Source organism: Neurospora crassa, linkage group I, assembly GCF_000182925.2.
Source record: "Neurospora crassa OR74A linkage group I, whole genome shotgun sequence".
Lineage (NCBI taxonomy): Eukaryota > Fungi > Ascomycota > Sordariomycetes > Sordariales > Sordariaceae > Neurospora > Neurospora crassa.
In genome coordinates, this window is record NC_026501.1 from 5,175,749 (window position 1) to 5,191,778 (window position 16,030).

The 16,030-nt window shown below is 52.2% G+C and overlaps 6 protein-coding genes across 8 annotated transcripts; 5 read left to right on the forward strand and 1 right to left on the reverse strand.

Moving 5' to 3' along the window:
* Positions 1–380: 380 nt before the first annotated feature.
* Positions 381–2,724, forward strand: NCU03285. Of its 3 annotated transcripts, none has more exons than XM_011394836.1 (5): positions 381–623; positions 743–833; positions 907–1,071; positions 1,141–2,287; positions 2,351–2,724. In XM_011394836.1, the coding sequence occupies exons 1-4, from the start codon at positions 520–522 to the stop codon at positions 2,281–2,283; spliced, it is 1,503 nt and encodes a 500-aa protein (XP_011393138.1). In that variant the 5' UTR covers positions 381–519; the 3' UTR covers positions 2,284–2,287; positions 2,351–2,724. The 3 variants fall into 3 exon arrangements, with proteins under 3 accessions (XP_011393138.1, XP_011393137.1, XP_011393139.1); XM_011394835.1 differs by having other exon boundaries at positions 448–623; positions 2,468–2,705; XM_011394837.1 differs by having other exon boundaries at positions 448–623; positions 1,141–1,578; positions 1,633–2,705.
* Positions 2,725–4,019: 1,295 nt separating this feature from the next.
* Positions 4,020–4,668, forward strand: NCU03286 (hypothetical protein; the record flags this gene model as incomplete). The annotated part of the gene is made up of 2 exons (XM_959119.1): positions 4,020–4,304; positions 4,555–4,668. The coding sequence occupies 2 exons, from the start codon at positions 4,020–4,022 to the stop codon at positions 4,666–4,668; spliced, it is 399 nt and encodes a 132-aa protein (XP_964212.1).
* Positions 4,669–5,745: 1,077 nt separating this feature from the next.
* Positions 5,746–7,150, reverse strand: NCU03287 (hypothetical protein; the record flags this gene model as incomplete). The annotated part of the gene is made up of 2 exons (XM_959120.3): positions 5,746–6,223; positions 6,310–7,150. 2 exons carry the CDS (start codon positions 7,148–7,150, stop codon positions 5,790–5,792), a joined length of 1,275 nt encoding a protein of 424 aa, XP_964213.1. The 3' UTR covers positions 5,746–5,789.
* Positions 7,151–7,497: 347 nt separating this feature from the next.
* On the forward strand, positions 7,498–9,578 carry NCU03288 (hypothetical protein; the record flags this gene model as incomplete). The annotated part of the gene is made up of 2 exons (XM_959121.3): positions 7,498–8,884; positions 8,951–9,578. Exons 1-2 carry the CDS (start codon positions 7,785–7,787, stop codon positions 9,576–9,578), a joined length of 1,728 nt encoding a protein of 575 aa, XP_964214.3. The 5' UTR covers positions 7,498–7,784.
* A 579-nt stretch (positions 9,579–10,157) lies between these two features.
* On the forward strand, positions 10,158–13,615 carry NCU16394 (hypothetical protein). The gene is made up of 2 exons (XM_011395081.1): positions 10,158–11,682; positions 11,743–13,615. The coding sequence occupies exons 1-2, from the start codon at positions 10,197–10,199 to the stop codon at positions 13,158–13,160; spliced, it is 2,904 nt and encodes a 967-aa protein (XP_011393383.1). The 5' UTR covers positions 10,158–10,196; the 3' UTR covers positions 13,161–13,615.
* Positions 13,616–14,464: 849 nt separating this feature from the next.
* On the forward strand, positions 14,465–15,634 carry NCU03289 (hypothetical protein). The gene is made up of 3 exons (XM_959122.2): positions 14,465–14,707; positions 14,774–14,965; positions 15,164–15,634. Exons 1-3 carry the CDS (start codon positions 14,582–14,584, stop codon positions 15,407–15,409), a joined length of 564 nt encoding a protein of 187 aa, XP_964215.2. The 5' UTR covers positions 14,465–14,581; the 3' UTR covers positions 15,410–15,634.
* The last annotated feature ends 396 nt before the right edge of the window (positions 15,635–16,030 follow it).

The window sequence follows — 16,030 nt, forward strand, 5'->3', positions numbered from 1 at the left end:
CAACAGCTGTTGATATCATAGTGAAATGTGAACATGGACAGTCTTTTTGGAACGAATGATTGTCCACGGTTACCGAGTGTAATATCGCCCTTCTTGACTACCAATTTCTAGGACAATTCCAGTCGTATGTTATCATACTAGTCGCAACCTGTTTCCATCCAGATCGTATAATTTAGTTTCCAGAAGGACGATATGCGTGATTGGCTTGCGGTTTCTAGAATATGTAATGCAGCCCCAACCGTCCGTCCATCCACTTCAACCCCCGACCCCCGGCCCTGGAGCGGGCCCTTGCAAGTGGACTTCCGACACCGCGCGTGTATTCGGCTCCACAGTAAGTTAGTGGGGGATCCACCACAAAACGTCGCGCCCGACGATATCATCTTCTGTTAAACTGTCGCTCGCAGTCTGGCGCAACCAATTCAACGTCCACATCCTTTTTCTCCTCCGCCGTTTCGACGTTGATCGACTCCCCATCTCACCCACATATTGCAGCAGTAATCTCGAAACATACTGCTCATAATGGCGACCGGAGTGGACGCCAAGCTCTTGAAGAGCACCAAATTTCCTCCCGAATTCAATCAGAAAGTGGACATGCAAAAGGTCAACATTCAGGTCATGAAGAAGTAAGTGCACCCAGTCACTGTTAAGTTGACAAGCTCGCATCGCTGTGATACACTGGGGACTTGATTGCCAGGGGAGGATGACTACAAGGCAATTGCTAACACGTCGCGTCTTTGATTAGATGGATTGCCAGCAAGGTCACCGAGATTCTAGCCAACGAGGATGATGTTGTTATCGAGCTGGTTTTCAACCTTCTTGAGAGTGGCCGCTATGTAAGTCGCCGACCATCCTTGAAACTACCCCGTTCCTTGTCGCAACACGATACTGACGACACGGTGATGGCAGCCCGACATCAAGTCCATGCAGATCCAACTCACAGGCTTTCTCGACAAAGATACCCCGACATTCTGCAGGGACCTGTGGAAGCTTCTACTTAGTGCGCAGACTAGTCCTCAAGGTGTGCCAAAGGAGCTTCTGGAGGCCAAGAAGATGGAATTAATTCAGGAGAAGGTACGCACCTCCAGTCCCTTTTCGATCTGGCGACCTGTAGTGAGCGTTGGTTGACAGTGCTTCCGACAGCTCGAAGCGGACAAAGCCGCAGAAGAGGCACGACAGAAACGTCGAGAATTCGAAGGTCGACCTGAAAGGGGCCGCGGCGGCCGAGGAGGCGGTATGGGTGGTGGCCGCGGCGACTCCTGGCGTGGAGGACGGCGTGACGACCGCGACCCCCGAGGGAACATAGGCCGAGGTGGCGGTGGGCGATCTCGCTCACCACCGCGTTTCCGTGATCAAAGGGACCGTGGCCCACCAAGAGGAGGACTCAGAGATTCATATGTTCCCCGAGGAAGTCCGACATTCAGACGTGGCGGAGGACGACGGGACGACAGGAGACGGCGATCTCGAACTAGGTCGCCGTCTGTGCGGTCGAGGTCCCGCTCTCGTTCGCGGACACCCAGCGTTGACGGAAGCCGGCGATCTGTTACTCGATCCCCTAGCCCTCCTCCAAGACGGGGACGGGTAAGATCACGTACTCGTTCTCGCTCTCCGATCCCCCACAGGGGACCGCATAAGCGCGTCAGGTCACCATCGCCACGGCGCGGACCCAGATACCGGGGGCGCTCCCGATCTCGGACTGGCTCGGTTTCATCCGATCGTGGCTCTCGCTCCCCCAAGCGCCGCCGTTACTCCACTTCCCCTAGTCGGAGCCGTAGCCACACCCGGAGCCGCAGCCCAAGTCGGAGCCGGAGCATCACCCGAAGCCTCAGTAGAAGCCTGACTCGGAGTCTTAGTCGCAGTCGAACCCAGAGCCGGAGTCGGAGCCGAAGCCTGTCGAGGGCTCGAAGCAAGCGCTACAGTCGGTCCGTATCGTCTACTGGGTCTTCTCGTCTTTCCCGATCGCGAAGCCGCACCCCGGTTAGGCGAACGCGTCGTAGTAGCCGCAGCATTTCTCCCGATCACCGTTCTTCTAGACGTCGATCACGCAGCAGAAGTGGAAGCCGCAGTATTAGCCCTCGCCGCTCACGGAGCCCTCACAGACGCTCTCGTAGAAGGGATGACCGAGACAGCAGCGTAGATGCTACGCCCAGACCCGGCAGCAGAAGCCGCAGGGCCTCTTCTGTGGCTGCAAAATCTTCTGCGCATGACAGATTGGCTGATGATTCAGGCGCTCAAGACAGAATCCGCTCTCCCCGAGACACTAGAGCAGCTGCCGAAGCTACCTAACGAGGTACGTCAGACCACCTAAATGAGGCTCTAAGCTTGGGGTGGCTGGCACTGACCGGCGCTCCAGAATCTCAAAGCCTCTTGCGAACAGCGCCAGAAAGAGCCAAAAGGAAAAAATATCAAGCAGATGAGGTCCTCTAGAAGCGCAGAAGGGAATCATGAAGGCTAACCAGTCGTTTTGAAGATATGAACACAGCTGCTGAGCACCGCTGTTTTGTCGGCGCAAGCACAAGCGCACTATCATTAGAGCCTTCCGCGTCCTTTTTAACCTTGGTGGATTGGTCAGCCGAGGTGTTGTGAGGTCCTTCCTTTAGAATCCCCTCGTTGATGTCTCCAAGTGTCTGAAATCATATACTCCAGTCTTCAGGTCCGCATGTAGACTAAATACCTTGTATGGCATGAGCACCGATATCACACACACATACAGATGCAAAGTATTTTCATGATGTTCATCAGCAGTGAGTTTGGTCTAGTCAAATTGTTTTGGTGTTCGAAGTCATCCGAGTGAATGCTACGAAGCATCTCTACAATACACAGATCCTACAGGTGAACTGCGTCAACTCCAGAGTCTCTGCCCTCAACGTGCCGACGATAATTTGAGAGCGATTGCCCATCTAAGTTAGGCCCTACATACACGATATAGTTTCAAGCGAACTTGTTATAACTAGGCCTAGTACCACAAATGAGCCTTTACTTCAAGGCAATTCCACAGGATCTGGAGCAAACGCCACACTTGATAGTTCCTGCGGTTCCCCCTCATTGATAGCAGTTACCACTCGGACATTGCTATTGCTCTTTTCCCAGGCACAGTTACAAATCATATGGCCGCCGCCGTGGTGATGTTGTGGTAGTTGTGATTGTTGTCGCTGTTGTGCCATGATTCCCATCTGGTAATCATTATGGCGATGATGATAGCACTGGTAATTATGGTGGTGTGTATGTTGATTATAGATGAGCGTGTTGCTAGTGGCAGCAGCCAAAGGCCCAGGTAGCTCCGACCGTGGTGTTGACGTTGATGTCAGGGACGACGATTTTGTGTGACCATGGCCATCGCCGTAGAGCAATCCCACTCCGACTGTGTCAAATACCATCATCGTTGATGACAACGACTTGTGTAGGGCATTTGGCCTGGTGTGTGCATTGGCAGAGACAGTTTGACTTGCCGAGGCTGGAAGCTCTGGGAACCCCACCCCCATATCCCATAGAGTCGTGCTCGAGGCATTGGTAGGCGGTCGAGGAACATTTGACAACGACATAGGAGAGGGACCCAGTGTGGGCGGGAGCGAAGTTGCTTTGGATCCTGGCGTGCCCGAATATGGCGGTGGTAGTACTAAGTAGTTCCCGCCGGATCCGGACCTGGGGTTGTTAGGATATGTTTGTTGCTGTGGCTGCCGTTGTTCTGTTATTCGATTGCACTTTTCGCTTCCGCCTCCGCCTATAATCTCCGCCAGAAGACCCATATTATCCCATGCGGTCGTTTCGGAACGCCGGCCGCTACTGCCGTGATAATTTGAGTTTGACTGTCCATCTTGTTGTGCTAGTCCTGGCCCTGGCCCTTTGGCAATAGTAGGAGCGATGAGCAACAACTGCCTTATAAAATTCAACTCGGCAACCACAGCACCATGCTCTTTCGCCACAAGCGGTTGTTCATGGTTGACCAAGTTGCGAGCGTCGGCGATTAGCCATCCCCAGCGGTTTCTAAAAGAGATTTGTATCTGGCCGCCGTCATGGTCATGATGCCCCCGCACTTCAGCAAGAGACCCAGAAGACTCAGGCCGCCCGGAAGTCGTCAATCTCTCCAGCAATTGACATACTCGGGCTATTTTCCCTCTCGCGCTCTCGATGATGTTGATGGTACGCTGAAAGATGGCCGGTTTTGTCTTCAGAAGAGGCAGGTTTTCGTTACACAGCTTGATCAAGTCCTCGAGGTCGACAACACAGGTTCGCGCCAGCTCGAGACAGGGACGGACTGCGGTTACGGTGGAGGTGTGGTCGAGGGGGATATTGAAGAGGAGAGCTTTGTGAGAGGATGTGATGCCGGGGGGTATTTCCATTGCTTCCATGCTGGTGTGGAGAGAAAATCACCTAACCTTTAGGCTGGCGGAAAGTGGTGAGAGTGACGCCGAGGGCTGATTTGAGATTGCCTAGGTACCTCTGGCAAGCAACAAGGAAAGAGGTTCGGCGCAGCAAGTTGATTAGGATTGGACACTGGAAATAAAGCGAGAGTCAAATTAAACAGGCTCGGACCTTGGACTAACTGTGTTGTATGAGGAAATGAGAACGATACAGCGGGGAAACCTGGAAGAACGGTCGCCCAGGTTGGCCCAAGACAACTTCAGCTGCGAGTCCAAGCTCAAAGCTGGGTGGTTCAGAACCCGTCTTTGACTATCGACCTGAGATGGTGGTAGCCAGACTGGTGACAATGAAAGCCAATGAGCTCCTTTAACGTACTGATTGGCCCATTCTGAGGGTGTTGACCTGAGAACCTGATCTAACCTGGCTAGGAATTCCTAGTCGAGAGCAGCTGAGAAGGATAGTAACACAGGGGGTGACACATAGGTAATAAAGGCATTCGTGGAAGCGTCTACGTAGACAGCTACCAAACTCTTTGATAAGCCTCAGTTTGAGGAGGCGAATAGTTATAAGAATAGACCGAACATGTTGCGATCAGTACATTCCACCTTGGGTATACATTTAGGACGCTTTCAAGTGTCTCTATTCTACCTTCAAGCCTATTTTCGAGGCAGTTCTTGAATGGCTGAATCTCTGGATGATTTTAGCCGGTATGTATTGTGATCCTTATCACAGGTTCATAAGGTCTTTCCTAGTCAAAGCGAGCCGTGCTGGACTGTCCATGTTCGGTTTATTTTTACGACGACTTCAAAAGGGGGTGGACGGGCATCCTCAAGGTGTTCTTGGTATTAAATGAGAAAGTTGTGTGACGATGTGACAAAGTCTGGAACCTATTATAAACGCCACAACCGGCGTCTAATGGCTGCCTTCCTCCAACTTGGGGGTCTCACACTCAAACCAATGCAAGGCCCCTGCAAGTCTGCGGCCACGCAGTGTTTACTACCTATGTACATGGGAAAGGGGTACAGTGTCGATGACAGCTAGTTCACACATGTGAGAGCCTCGCCCGTTACATGCGATGAGGAGGATCGCAGTAATTTAGCCGAAATAAGATAGAGGAGTATAGGTATGATCGTCCCTTATTGACTTGGAGAATGCCCGACCCTCCAATCTGATGGTAAAAGTCAATGGAAAAAGGGACTCTGGAAGCGGTCGGCAAGTTGACGAGCAGATGTTGCTGTACAGGTTGGCTAACGATAGAACCCCATTTGCCTGCTTGAAAACTGCCAGTTTCTCGCTATCCGAGCAGATGTATTACGCACCCAGTGAAATGTCCCTTATCCTCGTATGTGTACTCGGTGCCTTTCCAAGTTCCCACAACCTAAGCCGAACTGCCTCCCGTCCTTGAACGCGTAACAAGCTCACTCAGTCCGCTACCCAACCACAGGCGGAACAACCAACGTCCCACTTGTCTGCGCACTTCCACCCAGCCGCCTTCCATCCTTATCCGTACGCTTCACCAGACCAGCGGCGCACACTATCCCTTCCCGATAGCTGCGAACTGTGCCGGCCACTTGCTCGTGCCCAGCAACGTGCAACATACACCAGTCACTCGGCTGTGAAAACAGCAGGTACCCAAACTTGGCGCAGTCGACAATGACCTCCCGCAAATGGCTTTCCTGCTGAAACCGGGCTGTGTCCGAGTCCTCGACAAAGTACCTCAGGAAGCTATTCAGCGCTTGCGCCATGGCAGCAGCTTGGGGCGCGAGCGCCGCATCTGTAGGAGTCAAGGCTGTCCGCTGGCTGCGTTGAGGGTGCAACAAGAAGGCGGAGAGCACACGCCACCAGTGAAGGGCTAGGGTCGAAGCTATTCGGATTTCTGTTACCAAGATGGTTTCGAAAAAGCGGATTGTGGGCGGTGATAATGCTGGAAGCACATGGGGGAACACGAACCTTGAGAATGCACCTGTCTTCTGACTCCGTGCTCTTCATCCATGGGAATAGACTGCAGAAACGCCGCAACGGGCGGGGGAAGCATGGACAGCGGGCTCCGGGCGCTGGGATCAATGCTCGTGAAGATGACCGTGGATAAGACGTGCTGGAGAGCTATCTGCCTTGTGTTCGGATCCAAGGCAAATGAGACGATTGATTCGGCTGAGGGGCCTTCAGTACTAGCCTGGCCCAAGCCTAGTTGGGAGAGGGCTGCAGCAAGGCTTTGGCGATTTATACGTGTAGCGTCCAAGGGGTGGAAGTGATAGTGGTTCTCGACGTGTTGCTGAATGAGGTGGTGTCGGTCGCGAAGCTCGGCGGCGAGCTCCTGATCGGAGAGGGAATCGAGGAGAAAGTTCTTCAGTTGGGGCATGACGTTGTCGTCCTGCTTTTGCATCCCTGACCCAGCCTGTGCATAGGAAGCATCTTTGGATGGTGTCATAGCAACTTCGGTAACATCACCATGACCCCTGTGTCTTTGCCTTCTCCTTGAGAAGAAGCAAAAGGCGGCGGCGATACCGAGAATAATACCGATGATGAGGCAGCCGATAGCTATGCCGGCCGCTGCACCAGAGGCCACTCCATCTCGTCCTTCAGCCGGTGCTGGAGTAGTTTGGCATTGAGAATCACCATCGGGGCTGTTTCCACTGACAGCGGGACTGCAGGTTGGCGAAAAGCTAGTGTTGGATTCGGCCTCTAATACTACTACCGGTGCCGGTGTCAATGTCGATAGGAATGTGAGCGCCTGGCTTCTGTCCGTGAGAGTTGTTGTAACAATCACCGCAGTAACTAAAGGCTGTGCCATAGTGAAAGATGAAGAGGACAATGCCTAGAAGAACTCCGAGGAGTGACTGATTCTTTGCAACTGGTATGACCGGTCGGAGGATGGATTCCTTCAATAAGATAGGAAATCATCAGAAAGAAACACCTGCCCAGGACCTCGTCGACGCAGGAGAGAATCCACACACTGTGTGATATACGTGCATAGTATTGTCCACTGCATTTCAGCTGGACAGCCACAAAGCTGACTGATAATATTCGTGCCACATCTTCCCCATGTTCAAGAATGGAACCATGGCAATAGGTAGAGCAGACCCATCGTGAACGGTCAGTCGCATCTATTCATCCAGCGATTGGCGGCTTTGTCTCTGTCGGATACGTGCATGACAATCCCTGGGCAACCACTCTCAACAGCCGGTCATGATGTCGGGACGAATCTAGACCACTTTTTGGCTCCCAACCTTTCATTTTCCGTTGTCTTCAAGGAGACATACAGGGTTAAGCTCCTGCTGGTTCCGTTGCGTCTGGAGCTTTGCCTCCGTGATGCATATACCCTCGGACTTTTGTGTCTCCTCGCATATCAGGTCGTGAACTACGTGCTAGCTCAGGTCGTCTTCCACTCACTTTGAGTTCAAGAGCCTAACGTTAACCCAAGTTCAATGCAAAAGGCACATTTACCTCAAAAATCAGTCTTCAGTACAGCTTGTCTTGACATATACCAAGCAGTCCACCATACCGATCTCAACATGTACCCAAATAGCCCGAATATTGTTGTCTCCGTCGACCTGGGCACAACATATACGGGCGTGGCATGGATGACCCCCAAGACCCCCATCCAAGTGATCAGTGACTGGCCCGGCAGCGGTGACCGAGGCGAACGCAAGGTGCCGACGACGCTGGTCTACAACGCCAACGGCACTCTCTCGTCATGGGGTTTCATGTGTGCCGACGACGAGCTTGAAGCTGGAGTTCCTGGTGGCGCGAAACTACGCCGGGAATTCTTCAAGATCTTCATGGACGCGGATACGCTAGCAGACGCGCAGCAGCAAGGCCTCACCAGCGCACCGCAAAGTGTCTACGAAGCGCAACAGTTCGTGACCGACTTTCTCCAGCAGGTCTATGTCCACGTCAGGGAGTCCATCGAGACGCAGATTGGACGACGTGGGGTAGGGAACGGCTGGACAGACCTGGCAGTCGAGTTCCTGTTTAGCGTTCCCACCACCTGGACGAGTCAAAGTATCGTCAACTCATTTAAGAAGGTGATCAGAGAGGCAGGGTTTGGGGTTGAAGGCCCGAAGCACTCTGCCCAGGTCGACCTGACCGAAGCCGAGGCGGCGGCTGTGGCCACGCTCAAAACGAGTGCCGTTAGCTTCAGCATGGGGAGTGTTTTTCTCACTGTCGATGCTGGTGGCGGAACAACGGATTTGGCTTTGATGCAGGTTACCTCCTTGAATATGGCAGTCCCGCAGATGGCTTCCTTGCATGCCGTCAACGGTGTAGGGATAGGAGCTACACTGATCGACCGGTTGTTTATGCGCTTGGTACAACGGAGGCTGGAAGCCTGTTCGGATGCTGCGGCTCATATACCTCCTGATTTGCCCTTGCGCCTGGCGAGAAGCCACCAGTTTCGGACAGTGAAGCACAAGTTTGGCGAAAGGGCATACATGCAAGAGCTGTTCAGGATTCCAATCGAAGGGTTGGCTTATAACTTTAGCCACGCCGGGCTGGGGATTGAGAACGGGAGGATGGTTTTCACGCTGTGAGTATCGCTTGTCGGGCAAAGCCGTCTAGTGATTCCAAGGATGACCGGCTAACCTCAGCACAGTCAAGAAATGCAATCATTGTTTGACCCGCAAATTGAGGGCATCGTGAATCGAATCATGGGCGAGCTAGAATGGCTCAGAACCATGGGACACTTGCACCGGGTGCAATACATGGTCCTTTCGGGCGGACTGGGCAGCTCAGCTTACGTCCGTGACCAGCTCCAGCAGCGGTTCCTCGTCCACCAACATCCCAATGCGAGCGACCAAGTGGCAGTCATCCCATGCAATGACCCTCAGTTGGTGGTGGTGAGAGGCCTTCTCCTTGACCGGCAACAGAGATGGGAATCGGGAGGAGCCACCTCGGTGTTGTCAACCCGCATTGCTCGAGCAAGTTACGGCGTAATTGTCCAACAGATTTATGTGCCCGCCATGCATTACAACGAAGACGTCCGCCCCGACCCATTTGAGCCGGGCAAGAGATGGGCTTTGAACCAAATCCAGTGGCTCATCAAAAAGGGTGACCAAGTAAACCCCAACGCGTTCTTGGTGAAATCCTTTCAGATCCGGCTTGCCGAGACGGAGACGACCAGGGCATGGAATTCTCAAATCGTCGTCTCCCACAATGCTCCGTCACAGTTACCCAGTAGCATGAAGCAAGGTTGGTATCCGGCACCCACCACGGTCATGTAGTTAATCCCTGGCTGACAGTCGTTGCAGATGGGGCGCATAAGCTCTGCGAGGTGAAAAGCAATCTGAATGGAGTCCAGCAAGACCAGCTTGTCAGAGTCAACAAGAGAGGAACTTGCTGGTCCCGCGGGGTCACTTTCTACATCTGTCAATTTGATGTCAGAGTGATTGTAGCGCCGGCTGATTTGAGGTTCGAACTGTGGTTTGGTGGCCAGAAGTTCTCGGGTAACCACGAACCTATATCTGTCGATTGGGATCAAGAAGGGTCCAAGGTGAAAGGGATGTGATTGAGATGACAAATTTTGTGGTGAATCACGGGGGTGGACGTGGTTGTTTTGTTTGCACAAGAGTGGTTGCTGTGCCAAGATGGAGAGTTGGATACAAAAAAAAACACTGCAGCTTCGTCGCGACTCGTGCAGGTGGTGCCGGTAGTGGTGGTGGTATGCACGACCTCTAGAGAGTCCATAACTTGTCGCCGCGTATCCTGTATGCGAGTCTGTTAGTGGCTGTTAGCGTATACCTCAGTATTTACTCTTCATCTGCCTTTTCGAGATGGATCTCGCCTGCCACCAATGCCACCACCAAACATGAACCTGACCACCTCAACTTCTTCGATAGATCATGATGTTGCCAAGTAATCTTTACAGCACATATCGCCAATACAAGCACGACACTGATGTCGTGGCCTCATGGCTAGCCCAGACCGGAAAGACACTGGGCTGCACCGCCGAACTCATCGCTTCCAACTCGGCCTCTCCCGCAAATCCCAACCTCAAAAGCGGTCGCCTCAAGGGCAAAGCCCGAAAATCGGCAAAGCTTCATGCTGCTGCAGAAGCACACTGGCAGGCCAAAGGCCTCTCGGAGAGGCAGAAATATGTGCTTGCGCTCAAGAACTTTGTGCCGCTCGCCGAATTCATCGGTACCAAGTTGAGTGAGGCAAGGGTCGTTGAGATTCCGGCCGTTGTTCCGGCTGCTATTGAGCGCGCCATCACGGTACGCAAAGGTTTTGCCCGGCTCCTCCAGGAGCATGGCCGCGCCCTGGAGCTTGATTCCAACGAAAACCACTCCTACTTCGTCTCAGTCTTAGAGAAGGTTCGACATATCCTCGAGCCTTTGTTCAAAGACTCTTGGGTCAGGAGGGCTCTCCCCAAGCTACCCAAGACAACAACTAGCACCAACCCATTTGATCTTCTCGAATTTTATGATGCTCCCGATTTTGACCTCGCAGGAGACTCTATAGGAAACTCGAGGGAAGCGGCCAAGGGCAAGGAAACCGTCGATGAGGGCGTCATTGTTGATTATGAAGCTGAAGACTCTGCGTCCTCTCTCGTCGCCTTTGCTACCCTCTTCCGCGATGTCCGCGCTCTCCGGATGCAGGTCAGAAGTCTATGGGCTGCCTATGCCGAGGGCGAGCTGTCTTTGCCTTCCGTGGCCGTTGCTACAAACACAGCCATCAATATTGCCCGATTTATGGAGGAAGATGCTGCTGATAGCGTCCGTTTAAACAGAGACAAAAAGACCCCTAAGGACTGGGCAGTGTTTTACTGTCAAATGGCTACCAGTAGTCAGGGTATTGATATTACCGAGCGCACTCCAGGCTGTGACATAAATCTCAGAGCCTTTCCCATGCTGGACGAGTCCATGACCATTGCCTTCATTCTTCTCGAAGCATGGATTAACCAGGCAAGGACGTCAAGCGAGGTGGTGACTTATAACGGCAAGTTTGGCTGGTATGATCAGACGATCGACTATGATTCGGCACCGACGGACGTCAAATGGCAGCAAGATAAAGCTGCTTTTTTGGAGGTCGCGCCCCAATTCGATCTCATGGGAAGGTTTAATACCACTCCGCCAGATGCCCTCCCGGAAGGATTGTATGCCGATATGCCCGTTGAGGACGAACTCTTGCGCGGGCTTCGCCTTCTCCTTACCAGAAAAGAGAAGGTTCTACCCTTCTGGCTCGCGTTTGCTACTACCATTCATCTTGATGTACGTCGCATCCTGGGACGGCAGTCTGAGAAGCCGTTTTGGGCCATGATGCGGTACAATATGGCTATCGATGACAGTATAACCCAAAATTTGGAGTATTACGAGAACTTGACCATCAGTACGAACTGCCTTTTCAGTCCCCAGAACTTACAGAGCCCTTGCTAACTGTGTACGGCAGAGGGCTGGGAGCAAATACACGGTGACAGACAACTTATCAAACTCCAAAACGAGGCGCGCTGGTTCACTGAAAACCCGCTCTACAAAGTTATCGAGTCCACAGGACTCCTAACCTCCCGTGACAACAAAGAACACACCTTTCTCAAGATGCATCCGCTTTTCTGCGGTCTCTGGATTCACTACATCCGCACAACCTACCACCTCCTTGCAACCCAATTCGAGCGTTGTTGGGGCGGGATCCTCTACACTGGCCATCTCTACAATGCCTTATGTAACGAGGACCTGATCGACGACGCTGCGAAATGGGACGACATGGATCTCTTCTATCGTTTGCAAGGTGGTAAAGACAAGTTTTTCGTTGGCGCGGCACCCACAGAGCGGGACAGCTACCACAAACAGCTTTGCATGATGATGGGCTTCTCAGCAACAAGCTTTATCGCAAGCACCAGAAACAAGACACGGAAGCTCGTGCCCACTAAAGCAGGCCCGCGCTCTCTTGTGGCTCAAGGTAAGGTATCCTCCATGTTCCATAATCAATACAGGCCAAGCATGGAAGGAATTAAGCTTTCGGTGGATGATATGCAAGCGATCCTCAACAAGAAAAGCCAGAATCCACAGAAAACACCTCAGGCCACGCCATCGCAACTCATCCACCAACTGGCCCTTGACATTGAAGCCGAAATCCCTGAGACTTCAGTCGATTATCTTGCAATGCACAGACAGTGCTGGGACTTTTTGCGCAGTCTCGAAAGCGCCGTGGACCCGTACTTTCGCCGGGTCGCCGGGCCGGGTTGGATAGAGAGGGAGCATCAGCTTCCCTTCGTGGTGGGCTACATATTCTCTACGGTGCTCGACCCCGTGGGAGGAGAAAGCAAGATGACAGAGTTTCTGGTCCTTGCCTCCAAAGTGTACAAAGAGGTGGTTGCACCCTATCGTAAGGACGTGACTTTTCACCTCGAAACTATTCAGGACTACGACAAAATGCTTTCTCACCCCGAAGACAGATTTCTGGGACCTATGCTGAATGAGTTATCTCTTGAAGAACCAGAAGATGAGGAATGGGTCGATTCGGAATTTGAAGAGTGGATGGAAGAGGATAGAGAAATAGACGCCATGTGCCGAAAGTTCGACCCGTTATGGGACGAACCGGAAGATCGAAGCGGGGCTGACTTCCGACCCAACGATCCCCCTCTTGACCCCCGTCTCCGAGAGGGATTCGGCCCGGGGGAATCGTTCAGAGATTCATACGCCGAGCCTGGCGAGCCTGTTACGATGAGCCTGGAAGCCATGCAGCGGTGGATGAGAGTTTCGAGGGCATTGGAACGGAAGCCCAGTGCGGTCTCGCAAAAAGATGCAGAGTGGTTGCGACTTGTCCTGAGGAGCCCTGAATTCCAGAACACGAGGCAAAGAGCTGATTGAGAACGTCACGCATGAGTCCAGCAAGATGCCGGCAGGCTTTAAATTAGACCACGGCGAGCCAGCTTGTTTCATAATGAGAACATGGCAATATCTGAACTGCTCTCACAGTTGATCATGAATTGGGCTACAGCACCCGAACCAGCACCTGTTGAGTGGTTCGTATCAGGACAGCATCAGGAGGTCAAACATGCCTATATTCTACATACTCTAAATTGGGAGACTACTCGGGTCGTCGGAGCGTCTTTGGATACGTCAACTCATCGTTCATACTTAACATGAATCTTTCCGCAAGGGAAAGCCCAGGCAAGGTCGGGGATAGTGGGAAATACACGCATTACATGGGAGAACGTAGCAAATGTAAGTATGTGAAGAAAACAAGGGTCGGAACCATGTACATTGAGGTTATATATGCACTTGCTTCATGGTCTGTAGTAGTCAATCCAACAATCCGGTTCTTTTTTTTTTTTTCTTCCTTTTTTTTTTTTTTTTTCTCCTGGTATGTGTCCAACATCTGATACTAAGGTAATGATCAAGTTTGCGCGCGAACGCGACGAAGGCTTTTACCATTTGGAGTCCACGGAGCTGCAAAGCTTTACCAATGTCCGAGAGGCCCACGTGGTCTGTCTGGATGGTTTAGAATACTTGAATGGAGCGGAGGAGACCGGTTTACCTTGTAGCATGGAAAAGGTTTCGCTGGTTGATGAGCAAACTGGCAAGATGGAGACATCCTTTTAGATTAATGCCAGATGGGACTAGATACAGGCTGTGAACTTTAGAAGGGAGGGAGCGCGCACCAATCCTGACACTGATGCGCCGTTGGTAGCGTGGCTTCCACCAGGGTGGTTTTGAGGGACGGGAGGAGTGGGATGATTACTGCGGAAATTGGTGAGGGTTTGAGAATCCGCACCACACTCTCGGGCAACGCTGTCCTGCCTGCGAACCGCAAGAACTTCAACTACATCGTTGCTTTTGTCCAACAGCGCGGGCTCGATGGAGTCGATTTCGATGAGAACCAAGACCTTTTTGCCTCAACTCTCAACCACATTGAAATCCTTTATATTAGGTTCCAATCATAATGTTAAGACAGGAGGAACAGCTGGAGATGCGGGGACTGAGTTCTTGGATTGAAGCAGTCGTTGTTCAGGGGCTGATGGTCAATGTAAACAAAAAGAGTACAATAGTACTTCCTTAAGGCTTCCAGGTTGTGTTCCGCTTGCGCCAGTGCGCCTGCTGCCAAGCCTGCATTTCATCACCTACCTGCATGAGCTAAAGAGCTATCCACCTTATCCATTATCGCAGCGTCTCGAACGCGCTGCAACACCTTCCGAACCGCGCAACACCAACGGCATTGCCCCAAAAACATCATCAGACTTCACACATAACAAGCGACCCGTAACCGGATTGGAGTTGGTGTACTTGCAATGATGGATAACTCGGGTCCCAAAATGGGCGCGGCAGACGGCGCAGCTGGTATCCCATACTACGAAAAGCAGCGACAGCATCTAAAAGAGCTGCTGAACAAGAAGAAGCTTTTGGAAAAACGTCTGGTAGGACTGCCGTCGGTCACAGCCACGAGCGTCGGACTCGCCCGCTGATCAAGAACAAAACAACAGCTTGCGCAAGAAGAATCCATCTACCAAAAAGAAACCGAGTATCTCGAAAACACGCCAGCGGGCAACATCATTACGGGCTTCGACAACTACACCAAAGGCACCGCCAACGTCGCAGCACAGCGCAGGAAGACGGGATTGACAGACGCGAACCGTGTCTTCTCCAGGAGTTCGATATCGTATAATCCGGCGGCTGTGCGTCGTTCTGTATTCTCTTCCCTCCTCCTATACCCTTCCACCCAGACAGACGGTTTCCCGTCCACTATCACCGTCCTCTTCCTCTCGTTCGCATCCTGCCGTATTGCAATCCACTCTTCACACTTTGAACACTTCTGATGAGGGTGGTCATCACGAGAGAACTCTGCCTTGCTAACTAGTTTGGAAAATCCACAGCAACAAGATTCACAAACACCAGCCTCTTCGGCCCCGGCTTCCCACGCGCCGACGCCGGTGTCTACATCGTTCAATAACAAGGACGGCGCATCGAGTGCGCCCACGCCCACTTCGGCCACGGCCGGTAAGGCGAACTCCAAGAAGAAAAAAGCGGCGACGTCAGGTGGTGCGGGCGTTGAAGATAGCGAGACGGATTCGAGAGAGACAAAGAAGGCGAGGACGAACTTTGGGGCTGTTCGCAAGTAAATCTGTTGTGATTGGGTTTCTGAGCGTGAGGGTTTCTCGATCCTGCATAGGAGGCAGTATTGGATGGTACATGGCGTTTTTTGGTTGCTTGGATGGATTGAATGGATTAAGCAGAGCGCGGCGTTTGGGGACGGGCATTGATATCAATTTTATTCGGTATTCGAGATAAGCCATCAAGACAGCGAGTTCATGATCTGTTGGTAGCTGATGATCTGTCAAATCTACTTTTTTTTTTTTTTAAAGGAAGCGAGCTTAAAAACGGGAGCTGGAGTTTGGACAGCATCGCATATGGTACTGTAGCATCCCTCAATCTGCAGATTCTGTCTCCCAAGCCTAGAGTAGATGCGTTGTCCACGAACCCTCGCAATCTCACTATTACGTCCCGGTAGAGTAGGTTTCCAGGGAAAGCTAGTGAGATCTTCTGACCAAGTTGAGATGATGACATTTGATATGGCAACATTGCACACTTGATGTCGAGATCGTGAGGTCTTCCATGCGAGCTGAGTGCAAGTGCCAGAAGTTGAGTCGCCTGCCAACTGCCAGTATGTGAGTTGTTAGTCCTGACGGGACGGCGGGCTGCGGCGGGCTTGGGTGGGGTGGCGCCCACTCTGCTCTCTTATT